The 13,861-nt window shown below is 46.6% G+C and overlaps 1 protein-coding gene across 5 annotated transcripts; it reads left to right on the forward strand.

Annotated features, from left to right (window-relative positions):
* Positions 1-648: 648 nt before the first annotated feature.
* LOC309343347 (trypsin-like) lies at positions 649-7,337 on the forward strand. 5 transcript variants are annotated; one of them, XM_081864689.1, is made up of 6 exons: positions 649-906; positions 3,421-3,525; positions 4,984-5,134; positions 5,364-5,620; positions 5,963-6,138; positions 7,059-7,337. In XM_081864689.1, the coding sequence occupies exons 2-6, from the start codon at positions 3,483-3,485 to the stop codon at positions 7,317-7,319; spliced, it is 888 nt and encodes a 295-aa protein (XP_081720815.1). In that variant the 5' UTR covers positions 649-906; positions 3,421-3,482; the 3' UTR covers positions 7,320-7,337. The 5 variants fall into 5 exon arrangements, with proteins under 5 accessions (XP_081720815.1, XP_081720818.1, XP_081720817.1 ...); XM_081864692.1 differs by lacking the exon at positions 649-906 and having other exon boundaries at positions 3,141-3,525; positions 7,160-7,337; XM_081864691.1 differs by lacking the exon at positions 649-906 and having other exon boundaries at positions 3,141-3,525; positions 5,999-6,138.
* The last annotated feature ends 6,524 nt before the right edge of the window (positions 7,338-13,861 follow it).

Here is a 13,861-nt window from a genome sequence, read left to right on the forward strand (position 1 = left end):
TCACTGGAGAGAGAGCTGTCAGGAGTAAGCATGGGCCAATGGTACCCGGTAGTATGGGAAACCACCTTCTTGGAAAACTAACCGACAAACTGGAACTGATATGGGGACAAATAGAAGAAGACGCCTGTTGTTGGCTCCCTTCTATCACATTCACAGCCCAAGAAGACAATGACAAGAATCCACCAACAGCAAAGGAATCCCTCTGGCTAACCTGATTCAAAAACAGCCCCAGCCCCCACTCACACACAAAAAGAAAGCTCACCACAGCTAACCCCACCCATGGCCAACCCCAACCTGTCTCACCACCAAAGGAACACAAGTGAATAGTAAAGAGAACCTGCTCAAACGATGCTGATGCAAAACCCCACAAATGTAAAACAGAAACATCGCCACCTGACCCTAACCCCACCCACCATGGCCCCCTCCACCTCTTTCCCCCTTTTCTTTCTAACGTAACACTACTGTCTCAAAAAATGAAACTGATCTGTAGAAAATGTAACATGAAAAAAGAGACATTGTACATACTTTTGTAAATCAATAAATATTTAATAAAAATAGACTTAAAAAAACTACATTTATAATAGTTGTAAAAAGCTTTTGGACTTTATTATGAAGTTGCTGTATGAAATATTTTTTTCTTAATTAAAAAAACCCTATTAAAAACAAAACAGCTAAGGTCACCTCAGTGCTTTCTCTCGCAGCAGCAGCAGCCACGGCAGAGGTTGTTGTGTGCATTCCTCTCCACAGCCCAACCTCCAGCTGCAATGGGGTCTCATAAGGCTGGCCTGGTTTGTGGCGGCGGGAATCCGTCTCTCAAAGTCGGAGTGAGCTGCATTGCTGGGCTGCTGTAAGCTGCTCCCTTCCAGCCCAGGCTCTGGTAACAAGTTGTGTTGGGATGGGGAAAAGGTGAGATATATATCACCTATATATATATTGCATATATGATATGTGTGTGTGTGTGTGTGTTTGCCCCACCATGTAATGCCATGTGAGTTCGGAAGACTGGCCTCCTCTGAGCCCGTCGGTGTGGTGGTGGTGGGGATCCACTGGTGCCCAGATGCACTTATTGTACAATCCTGGATTTCTCACCCGATTTCTAAACTTGTGAAGTGCCTGAGGTCTTGTGATGAAGGGCGGAATATAAATCTAATAAATAAATAAATATTAATAAATAAACGCTTCTTGGTGTTAGAGATACAATCCATGTAGATATGTGCCTTCTCACAATGCACAAACATAGCTCCAAAAGTGATAGCGGCTAATAGCAGCCTTTTAAAATTTAAATGCCCCCGCCCTTTAAAATTTAAAGGAACTAAAATCTCCTTGTCATGGAAATGCAGTTCCTCCTAGGTAGGGTACCGCAGTTCCTCCTAGGTAGGGTACCACTCCGGCAGGAAGGTAACAGCATTTCCGTGTGCTGCTTTGGTTCACCAGAAGCGCCTTAGTCATGCTGGCCACATGACCCAGAAGCTGTACGCCGGCTCCCTTGGCCAATAAAGTGAGATTAGTGCTGCAACCCCAGAGTCGGTCACAACTGGACCTAATGGCCAGGGGTTCCTTTACCTTTACGTAAGGAGCCTCAAAGTGGCGTACAATCTCCTTTCCCTCCCCCCCCCACAGCAAATTTTCTGTGAGGTGAGTGAGGGTGAGAGACTCACTCAAGAAGTGTGACTAGCCCAAGGTCACCCAGCAGCTGCATGTGGAGGAGCGGAGATGCGAACCCGGTTCCCCAGATTACGAGTCCACCGCTCTTAACCACTACACCACACTGGCTCTCAGTTTTTTATATGGAAGATGCCTGATGCATATGGGGGCCTGGAAAACCTTGCCTGTAGCATTTCCAAATGTCAGCTTAATAACTGAGAGAGGAAAGTCCCTGAAACATACCAGAACTGCTTTGTTATCTTTCCACAAAATAAATACATCTATATATCACCTGTTGGTTGGACGCCACCCACAATCTCTGCTGAGGTTTGGCAAGATTCCAGGGGAGTCCCAGGCACTTACCCAGGGTCTGTGTTCCCTTGAGAATGAAGGCATGGAGGAGGCTGTTGTAGCTTTAAGAAATATGATATATTGACATATCTACACCTGAATTTGGATGGAAGGAGTCCAGATCTAACAAAGTGGTCATCCAAGAGGGGTTTGTTCCCCACAGCAGTGCAGCAGTGGAGTCCAAGGCATCTCTCCCAGCCTCCCTTCAGCCATCCTGCCAAAATGGTTCTCTCCTTTGTTCTCAGCCCCCAACTCTACATATGACATCATGCTCTGCTACCCCAGTAACCTTCCAAATCTCCTGTCTCTGTTTGTACATCTGGGCAGGGGGGAAGGACAGTTCTCTTGCATTACCAATGGCCCTCAGTGACCCTGCATCACTTCTTAGTAGCCCTAGCGTAGCCAGGTTGTTTTGCATAAGCTTGCCCATAATTCGTCTGCAGCTTGTATTTTCCCTTCATATTCCAAATGGATGCTTTATTTGAGATTCCTGCATTGCAAGGGGTTGGACAATAACCCTATGAATCAAAACCCTATCATTTATTATTTTCTTGGGGTTGGGGGGGTTCCCCTCCCAAATTCATAGAACACCTATATTGCCGCTAGAAGAATTTGTTCAAGCACATGTCAGCAGGATTGCTGCTCTTGAGGGACAGGCTCATCTTGGGCTTCCTTGAGTGGGAATTGACCTCCTGAGGGTGACATGAACATGTTCCTCATCAACAACATCTGGAAGAGCTACCCAAAGGTAGATGTTGGTCTATGTCCCACCGTCTCCGCCCTGGCCCGCCACCTAAGGATACCAGCTGCTGCAGCATCTGGCTAGGCTGGCTAAGCAATGGACATTATGTTTATTTCAATGAACTGAATAGAATGAAAGATTATGAGTCATGGGGGCATGGAGAGTGCGTGTATTAACAGCGCTTGGTTTATTTTTTTAGTTGCTAATACTGTTTTATAGATTATAAATGCTTTGTTAATCATATAATATGATTTTTGCTGTAATTGTAATGTTTAGCATATTTTTGTTGCCACTTTGTTAATACACTGGTACCTCAGGTTACAAACACTTTGGGTTACAAACTCCACTAACCTGGAAGTAGTACCTTGGGTTGAGAACTTAGCCCCAGGCTGAGAACGGAAAGCACGCCTCAGGTACCACTGTTGTGTTTTCTAGGCTGTAATTGTTTTTACTGATGATTTGTTAGGCTGAAAGAGCTGCTCAATGCCCCAGTGCTGGGTCTGAATACAAAACACTCTGAAAACTTGGGGAACCTGCAGCCCAGACCTCCTACAAACCCAAAGGAGCAGCAATCTTATCTCCTTCAGAAATGTTACTAAAAATAGCCTAACTGCATGGACAAGAGTCAATGTGAAAGCTGTGCAAACATTCTTTCTTCTCTTCTCTCCATTCTGGGAGATTAGATGACTTCCAGGTGCACACAGGACTCCGCATTCTCAGTGAGGCCAGCTTGAGAGAAGAGAACATGCTGTGGCTGGGTTGCAGTTTACTGCTGGCGGCTCTTGCAGGTACAATCCCCCCCCCCCAAATCTGGACAGTTTATCTGCCCAAGAATAGACATGAAATGTTGGGTGAGGATGAACAAAACTGCAGTACAGAAGCTGGAATGCAAATCCACGGCCATCAATCCAGAAGAGGGCTAAGATTTCAGTGTGCAAGTAGAGGTGTCCTGCCAACAGAGGAGGGGAAGGAGAACCAGGCAGTTAAGCCAGGAAACAGAAATGCAGGAGGGCTATCACCGTTGTCAGTCATACTCAGATTTAACCCACTGATATTAATGGGCATGCCTAACTTAAGTCCACTGATTTCAGTGGGACTACTCCGAGTATTACTTAGTTGGATACAACCCAAAAACCCACTCTCTACACTGACCATTCAGACTATTCACCCAGTCCCACTTTATTAAAAAAGCTCAGTGGTGTTAGACTTACCATAGCAGCATTTGGTCAATCTGTGCTGTCCATCACTGAATTTGTTCTGTAACAGTGTGTGAAACTGACATATCCCTAAGCAACTTGGTCCCAAAGTACCATGAGACCCCAAAGTACTTACTTTCCAACGTGACCACCAAGATCTGTTGATGGGGCACTTCTGCTGGTCTCCTCACCCCAATGAACCCTGAGGTATAGCTGGACGTCATTAGGGATTGAGCCTTTGGTGTGGCAGCCACTGCCCTGTGGAAGTCCCTGCCACCAAAAGCCATCCCTCCCTTCAGACATCTTTTGAAAACTTTAATGTTTAGAGAAGCCTTTGTAACATGAATCTTATTTCATAGTATTGCAGAGTTGGAAGGGACCCCTAGGGTCATCTAGTTCAATCCCCTGCAATGCAGGAATCTCAACTCTGTTAACTAATTAGTATTTATTGGCATTTTAATGATGTTTTCATGCTGATTTTATTCTCATATATAATAATACACATATACAGTACATATATATGTGCAGGTTGTAAGAAAATAAATTAACAGCTCATATCAGAATAATTAAAAGCAGTCAATTATTTGGGTTGATTGTACAAAGAGGAAATGTCACTATTATATGGGGCAAACCAGCAGTGTACTATAGTTACTGTTTTGGAATAGTCTACAATAATACATTATTATCTTTCCTGTGATTTAATATCGTGGCTTTTATTTTAGCAGTATGAGTATGTAGAACTCTGGCAGAAATTAATCAGGAACAGTTGCCAGCCACACTTACTTGCAATATAAGACCAATAATTCAAAGGATTCCTATGCAGGGAGATGGAGGTGGAAAGCAGGATATGGTGGCAAAAAGTTGAGCCTTTGTTTACTAGCAGGAAGAGATTGCATGCAGCGCCCTCATCTAGCTACCGTAGTCTGGCTGACAGATGCCATGGGATAGGCTGGATGCCATTTCCTGAGTTCACGAGGCCACATTGCATTTTAGCATGTTCCTAACCAGTGAAAAGGTCTTGATTTTTCTCTCTACCAATTATATATTGAGCTGTTGCAGCTGCTGAGAAGTTGGTTGGTAGTGCCAAGTGCCAACAAGATTCTGTGCCGTGGCAAGTCTCCCTCCAGTCAGTGCACCATGTCTGCAGTGGGGCCCTCATCAGCCAAGAATGGGTGTTGTCCTCAGCTCAGTGCAGCAGGAGGTGGGTATAAGCCTGCTTCACACCCTTTGCACACAATCTGTCTCCCACAGGGAATAAAGTCCATTCTCTGCTGTTGGCTGCTCTGTTCTCATTTGAAATAGGAGGGCAACTTGTGCATTTGACTGCCTGCCCACAAGAATCCTTGAGGGTGAGCAAGGAATCTTTCAACCCAGGCTGAGGCAGAAAAACTCTAGGGAGAACACTATTGACCCTCCTGCTCTTCTTCCAGCAGCCCAGACCACATGGAGGTCTGGCTTGGCCTACAAGTCCCTGAGACTCTTCCTAAGGAGAAGCAACAGGTCATTGCTGCTGCCAAGCTGGTCCCTCATAAGCAGTTCAACAACTACACACTGGACTATGACATCATGCTCATCAAGCTTGCACAACCAGCTGTCCTGGGTGAGCTAGTGCAGCCCATCAGTTTGCCCAGCCAATGTGCCATAGCTGGGACCCAGTGCCTGGCTTCAGAATGGATCAGCAGCAACTGTGAGTACAGAGAGGGTGGTGCTGAGAGACTAACCAGGACCAGCAACAACTGTGACAGACTGGAGCAGGGGGCTGCTGGAAGATGCCCCTCTTTGTGGTCTTGGGGGATTGTGGTGGGGACACGCAAGGGGGCACTGAAGTTCCTTAGTGGTGCATGGGATAAATGACACCGTGCAAAAAAGGGAAGGGTAGATGAACGGCAAATGGTGGGAGGGAGGCACCAACAATTCATTGTTCTATGATAGATTCATGGCAGGTGGCAGTGCCCCCTTGAAGCAGAAAGAGCTCAAGGAGAGAGGGGTGAGGCCTGAGCATAAGAGTCTCCCTCCTGCCTTGCCCCAGGCAGCTGCTCAGGATCAACATATTTTGGGCTTACAGCTGATGGAACAGACAACCTTCTGCAGTGCTCCTACCTTCCAGTCACATCTGATGCCACGTGCAACAATGTCTACCCAGGACGGTTCACTGACAGGATGCTTTGTGCTGGACAGCTGGGCAGCAGCCAAGATGCCTGCAAGGTGAGGCTCTTCTCTTTTTACTGGCAAGTCCAGTGATTGGGGGTGGGGGTGGGGAGCAGACAAGCAGAGGCATACCTTGACTCCCTTGCGATCTTGGCCAGAAGCTGTATCAGTACATGTGAAGCTGGGAGAGACCATGGACCAGAAACTCCAAAAGTTTGCTTTTTGTCACCTTTCATGCTCTGCCTGTGATTTTCTCTATGACCATCAGGACTGCTCTTCTTCCTCTCTCCCTCCCTCTCTTCCTGCAACTCTCACCTGCTGTCTCTATCTTTCTTCTATCCAAGCGCCGCTTGGCACTCCACTCACAGTTCCAATAGCACCACTGGCCAACCTGGGAGATGGTCCTGCAGGGCTGATGAGATGGGTGCCTAGAGGAGCCTTCATGCCTTGCCTGGCCTCCCAGATGGGCATGTGTGCTCCTAGCCACTCCAAGACATGGGTGAGAGGTGCGGTTTTGGTGGCCCCCTGAGCCTGCACTTTTTGGTGGGAGGTAAGGTTGTATAGGTGTCCCTGACTTTGAGTTCAGTAACATGGTCTAATTATGTGCATCCACACACACCATATAGATGAATGCTTCCCTTCAGACTAGAGCTGTCTCCAACCAATTCACTCACAAGCACAAGCACGCTCCGTAGGCAGGCTAGTAGCTACTGGCCGAACATTAACCACAACTAAACAACAAAGCATAATATATTTGAAAAGTACAATGAAAAGGCACCGTGCCAAATCCTCCCCATATCAAAGTTAAATAGCATTTATGTCATTCCTACATTCTTGAGAGGGCCAGAGGGGCTGTAAGCGCAAGCGCACACCCACCCCAACAGGGGAAGGGAAATTCTCCAGCTGCAAGAGCCAACCTCTTGGGAGGTACTTGTGGCTGGGGAAAGCCTCACACAGCTCCCTCTCTCCTGCTGCAGGCAGTGCTCCAGGGCCTGAGAGTTCAAATAACGACAGTGAGAAATTGCCATGATTTGATCCTGTCCCCTGGAGAGTCCCAAAGCTGTTGTCTGTGTCTTAGGGAGATGTGGGCAGCCCCCTTGTGTGTGAAGAAGCCCTCCAAGGACTGCTGTCCTGGAAGAAAAGCTGCAGTGAAGAGAACCGGCTGGGGCTGTACACCAAGGTCTGCATCTTTGAAGACTGGATCCACTACACAATTGCCAACAACTGAAGAGCAATAAAGCCAGATTGAGCTCTGACCTGGTATCTCGCTGCTCTGAGAAAGACCCTGTGATCTGGCACCACCAGCAATGCAATGACTATACAGGCCTGGTTACTGTGGAAGAGAAGGCTTCTAGGAAGTCCACCCCCCAGTCTGCCCACCACCAGAGGGGTCATGGCTGAGGCAAGGGAGCAGAATCGAATGATTTGCTCCCTCACTCCTCAGCTTCCGGCACACCTCCTGGAATGGCTTGATTTCACATTATGGTAGATGTTGGTTAGGTTTTAGCATGTAGGTGAGGGAATATATTAACTATATTTTATTCCTCCACAAACCTGGCCAACAGACAAAACATCAGCTTATCGCTTGTGTTTAGAAGCACAGTGCTGAGCATCTTAAACAGTAAAAACAAAAGCCTTTAGGCTGATCTCCCCCTTCTGTTACCCTGTTTATTATAGAAACAGGCTACCGACTGAAAAGTATGGCTAAAACATATAGTTTACTCACAGTCAAGCACCTGTCCTTACCAACAACAGCAGTAAAAATAAATGCAGGTAAAATACTTGTATTTACAGTGAAAGCAGCCTCAGGCATGAGCCTGATGCTGGAGCAAGCAGATACAAGTCTTCTCCCAGTGGCTGGTTGAAGAGAGAGAGAGAGAGAAGGAACAGAAAATACTTCTTTGCTTCTTCCCTCCCAAGAGAGGAGGGGAAATGAAATAACACAGAGCCTTCTCTACAAATTGCATTGGTCTGAGTCCATCTAACAGCAATACTGCTCTGTGATTTTTAATCCCCACACATGCTTACGAGTAAGAATATGCATTTTTAGATTTGATTTCTAAACTCCCACAATATTCACTCTATAGAGCAGTTTCGTTAGCATCCCAGCCTTCCATGGCCTAACACAGTCAAAGCTCCATGAAAGAACCTACCACACCAGCACCCACCTAGAGCTGGCTCTGAAGTCTGCTTGTTTGTGAAGTGAGGCACTTGGGGTGCTCAGAGGCCCGACCCCTCCAACGGATGTAAGTTGCAGAGCTGCTGATTTCCATAACCCCTAAGGTACCCATCTCACACACCCCTCTGCGACTTTACTGTTTCTGCCAAGAAAGTGCCTGGTAGGTAGAGGCACAACCTCTTCAGTTCTTTGCTCTTCATCCAAACTGGCTATCAGTTGTACTTAAGGAGGCCACCCAACAGTCCCTTGCCTGAGCTAAGCCAAACCCCCTTGCCCACCTCACCAGCTTCTTACAGAGATCTCAGTTCTGTTTCCCCATCATTGCCAACCACAGAGATGCCAACTGAGAGTGCCCACAAATGGCAAGTTTAGTTGACTGTGCTCATACGCTATGTCATTGCACTGAATGTTTTTTTTAAAATAATATTTATTACTTTTAAACCTTACAAAAAAGAAGAAAAAGAAAAGAAAGAAAGAAGAAGCAAAAGAAAGAAAACACAATACAATACAATATATAAACAATGCACAATGCAACATTAACACATTAGACTAAACAAAACAAAACAGAGCAAAAACAATTTAAAAACATACATCATACCATTTCAAAGCCTTATCTTCCATTCCCTTGTTTCATCGACCTCCTCTCACCTCCCTTTTTGTATTCCACTTCTATTAATTGTTTCAGCAATTCCTTTCCATCTTTCTCTGTTTTCTGTCATATAATTATCTTAACTTATTTTAACCTTATTTTCCATTAATACTATAATACTTATTTATGTTTAACTCCTTATAACATTTCTACTAAAGCCATATAATTTCATTCCAACATTTTTCTGACACTCATTAATTTTACAGTATTTCTATAAATAGACTTTAAACTTTTTCCAAAACTTTTTCTTCTTCCACCGTCTCTTCTCCCTGGTCTCGGATTCTGCCAGTCATTTCCATCAATTCCATATAGTCCATCAACCTGGTGATCTTCTGTCTGAGGCTCTTAACTCTTTTCCAAGTCCCTTCTGCAGGTCTTCTTCATATTTATACATGCACTTTACTTTGTCTTCTGCTGATCTTGTTCTTAATTTCCTTCCTTTGATACTGAAGAGTAGATCTCGGGGAAGCTCCGACCTAGCAATGTTTTTATTCCTTCTCGACAGGTCAGCCAAATCTCCGTAGTTAAAACTAAAATCCAAAAGATATTTCAGGACGTGTTTCAAAATCCCTCCAAATCTGAAAGTCCCCACAGCTCCAATCTCCTCCTGACCCAGGTCCAGGTCCCAAAGGTCAGTAAATGCCTGCATGAGGTGATCTATCCAACTTTCCTTCTCCAGTCCAAGCAGGGCTACAATCCTCAGAATCTGACTTTCTCTGAATTCAATCATAGAAGGCAACAACTTATAGTCATCAGATTGCCTCTGTAAGGCTGGGGCTCTCTCCCTCTCCACTTGTATTACTTTAGCTTCAACAACAACAACTTTCTCCCTCGTCTTCTCCCCAGTTTGCCGTGGCAAAGTAGATTCCTGTATCGATTCCTGAATAGTTTCTGTATAGATGTTCACTTTTTGTCCCAAATTAGTCACTTTTTCTCCCAAGTTATCAATTTTGATAGTCATCAGATCCATCTTCTTGTGGAGCTGTTCCAATGAATCACTTATCTTACATAATGCAATCACTAAGGCTTCTTCTGTCGACATTCTTAACCAATCCAAGGTCTATCCCTGGTTCTCATGGTTTTTTATCTTGTAGCTGGAGATTCCACCAGCTCAACTCTTGTAACAGTTTCAAAGGCTCCCTCTAGAGGGAAACAATTTCTATTTGTATCAGTCCTTTTAAGCACAGTTCAAGCAATAAAATTAGTTTCAATTTTCAGTTACTTTTACTCCTTTTTAAACGCAGGAGACAATGGAAACAATGTATTTCTCTTATTTAACTAGCTGTCAACAAACGTTTTATTCACAGTCAGTCTTACTAGCAGCCCGTTTCCAGGTTCAGAGCGGTGGTAATTTAACTTTCTTCACTCTCTCCTGCAGGCTTACGCGATCCAAAATTTCCCCCCTCTTCTCCTGCTTCCAAGGGGGGTTTGATGATTTTAGCCGATGGAAGTCTAATCCTTTACAGAGGACTTTCCAAGATTTTAGCTTGAAAGCTCTTTGCTTCAATCTATTTACAAAAGGGGAAGGCGGACTTCCTGTTTGAAACCTCCCCATTTCGGTGCCAAATTAAGATGTTTAAAAATCCAATTTTCTGTTCTACTCATGGGTAGTTGTTTAGGATCAAATTGTCCACAGGAAAAAGTCAGCACTCTCCGGCAACAGCAGTGCGGCATCACTCCGTGAAAGAAGCAGTCAATTCGAAGCACCGCGCCGCTCACCTCATGTTGCTCTGGATCCCCGAAACTGGGTCTCCCCACGAGTAGGGGAGGTGCAAAAGGTGCCAGCCGAATCCCACGTTCACAGGCTTCTCCCGCCTGTGATTTTTAGTGGGTCTCCGCCTTCGCCGTGGTGGCCAGACCCTGATTTCCACGGAGCAAATTCCTTCCGATCAGAGGAATTCCGCCATTGCCGGAGGCGCCAACCTGGAAGTCTGTCACTGCACTGAATGGTGCCCAAAGCAGCCTGAAACAAACACCAACTGATTATCAAAACACAGCATCCTTGGAGGTTGCTACTGCTGCTGAAAGCTCTTAACTCTGTCCCTTGATAAAAACAGGGCTATGACAGGAGGGATGCATTCCATTGTCTCTGCAGGCAAGGGCGGAGGAAGGAGGTGCTGTGGGTGGGTGTCACCCTGGGCGTCACCACTGAGGAGGGTGACAAAATGCTGGGTGGCACTCACCACGAGGCCTGCAGCATGCCCAAACCACCAGTGGTCAGGACCTCATTAGCAGGACCAGTGGTCAGGGATGATGGGCCTTGTATTCCCACAACATTGGGTGACCCAAGGTGGAGAAAGGCTGCTCTGCACTGACTGGCAACCACTCTCTATCTCACACGAGGAGAGATACCTGGGTGCATTGGGTTCGCTGATGCATTTGGTGCAGAAGTTTCCCCTACGCAGGTCGCTCTCTCTGTGGTCTTTGTGGTCTTTAAGAACAGGCAAAAAAGTCCACTGCCAGTCCTTTGGCAAACACACAGGGCAGAAGTGAAACCAATTGAATCATCTAAAGCAAACTTAACAATAATACAAGGCTATGGCTATATGCACACTAACTTGAAATGAATTTTGTTGAGATCAATGTGACATTTTGGAACCTGGGTGAAACTACCCTGATACGGGCAAGTCAGCATAGAGGTCTTTTTTTTGTCTTTTGTCTTTTGTCTTTACATGGAATGGCTGCAGGTCTGTCCTGCACATTTTTCTGGAAGCAAGTCCCAAATTTATGGGTTCAGGGAAAGGCCCAAAGAAAAAATCTATGCCAATCCAGGCTATTTGCCACAGAAAGGCCTTCATTTGGCACCAACACCCAAGCTAAACACTCTGTCAGTTTGCCTCAGATTCTAGAGAATTGTAGGCTTCAGAGATCCCCAAGGGTCATTCCAGCCCACCCCCTGCAATGCAGGAAGTACACTTTGATTGCAACTGACACTCACTCACTGTTGCTCATGAGCACCAGAAGCAGGTGTTGTCCCCTTCCAACGAAAACCCAATCTGTTTTTGGAGATCTTCACACACCTCCTCAGGTTGGGCAGGTGGCCATGTTTCCATTTCACTATTTCATGAAAAGTATGTGTTGCTTGATTGTAGAACAAAAAACCTCAAAGCAGTTTACAAAACCAGCAAAAGCACAGGCAAGCGCAGCAAAATCCTTGGCAGTGAGCATGGGGGGGGGGGCAGGGGGCAACGTAGGATTCTCACTTGAGTAAATGCAGGACAGGATGCCAGTATGGCTGAGAAGCATAGCTCTTGCAGGGGGACCTCCATGGACAGATGCAACCTAGCAGGGAATGGGCTAGGCTGGGGAGGGGGGCGAGCGGAGACCAGAAGCTGAACGCTGTGATGCAGCAGCAGCAGCAGCAGCAAAAAAGGCGAATGCTCTTCTCGGCTGCCTCCACAGAAGTCTAGTGTGCAGATCCAGGGCCCAAATCCTGGAGAGTCAGTGTTCAAGTTCAGAGGCAAGAGCATTTATGTTGCAGGCAAATCCTCACTGGTATCTGCAAAGGAAGGCTGGGAGAGACCGCCACCATGCCACCTGAAGCCCTGGAGAGCAGCAGCCAGTCAGTGTAGAGGTGGTGTGGCATAGTGGTAAGAGCAGTGTTTCTCAAACTTGGGTCCAGACAACAGCTGGGAAGAAACAGTGGATCAGAATGTCGGTCTAGGGCCCAGGAGGCCGGGGTTCAAATTCCTGTCTGGCCATGAAGCTCACTGGGTGACCTCAGGCCAGTCACTCACTCTCAGCCTGACCTCCCTCACAGGGCTTTTGTGAAGACAGAATGAGCAGGAGTGGCAGAGCCTAGGAAAAGGGACGGGCCGTCTGTAGTTCTCTCACTTTAGCCCGGGGGCTGATGCCGTAGCTGGTGAAGGCATACTGGCAATGCAGCAGCCCCAGGTGGGTGATCAGGAGCCGGCAGTAAGCGGTGAAGGTTGTGGTGAGGAAATGCCAGTAGAGAGCTCGGTCCAGAAACCAGATCTCAGAATGCGGGGTGACAACTGGAAGAGAGAAGAGAGACCGCAGGATGAGAAGAACAGACCACACCACCTTTCAAGGGGGCCTAGGGATGACGAAGTGGGCCTCGGTGCTTTCTACAAAGGATAAAGGCGTTTCCAAGGGAAATTCATCCTCTGAGGCCCTTCTTCGGGTGCCTCCTCCCCAAGAGGAGGGTGGCTACACAAGAACAGGCCTTTTCTGCAGTGGCTCCCTGTTTGTGGAAGGCTCTCTCCAGGGAGGCTCGCCTGGCACCTTTGCGACCTATCTGTAGGCGTCAGGCGAAAATGTTCCTCTTCAACCCAGCCTTTGGCTGATTGACATCTGACAGCTTTCTAAATGTGTTGCGTGGGGGGATGCTTGTTTTTCTTCTTATTTTTATTATGCATTTTGTGCTTTTTATATTGCAGTTTTAGGTGGTAAACCGCCCTGAGATTTGTGGATGAAGATAATAATAATAATGGGGAAAGATGAAAACCAGGCATAGCTTGCTTCAGGAAGACTTCATCACAGGCCATGATAGAGAACAGCCTTTGTCAACCTGGTGCCCTCCAGATGTTTTAGACTATCCGTCCAAAGCCCATCAGTCTCAGCCAGCACAACTGTATGGTTCAAGGAACAGTAGTCCTGCCCTATTCCATGACGGGGACTCAGAGAAATAAGAGGGGCTGAAGACCTATAGGGAGTGGGGAATGGGGCAATCCGTCGTCCAGGAATGGCCCTACTGCAGCTAGCGAACCTGACAAAGCTGGTAAAAGGCACTGCTAGCTCCCTGACACTTTCCATTAGCTCTTGCTAACATTAGATGAATTTGCAAGTCACAAGAAATAGTTGATGCAAATGAGCCGCAGTTTCTCTCTGGCACGCATTCTTCCCCCACCTCCTTTCCTTCTGGTTTTCCCTTGGCAACCCTTTCCTGTTTTGTGGGGGCAGTGGGGCGTCTTGCAGTAGGACTCCCTCCT

The sequence above is a fragment of the Podarcis erhardii genome (genome assembly GCF_964252035.2).
Source record: "Podarcis erhardii genome assembly, chromosome: 5".
Lineage (NCBI taxonomy): Eukaryota > Metazoa > Chordata > Lepidosauria > Squamata > Lacertidae > Podarcis > Podarcis erhardii.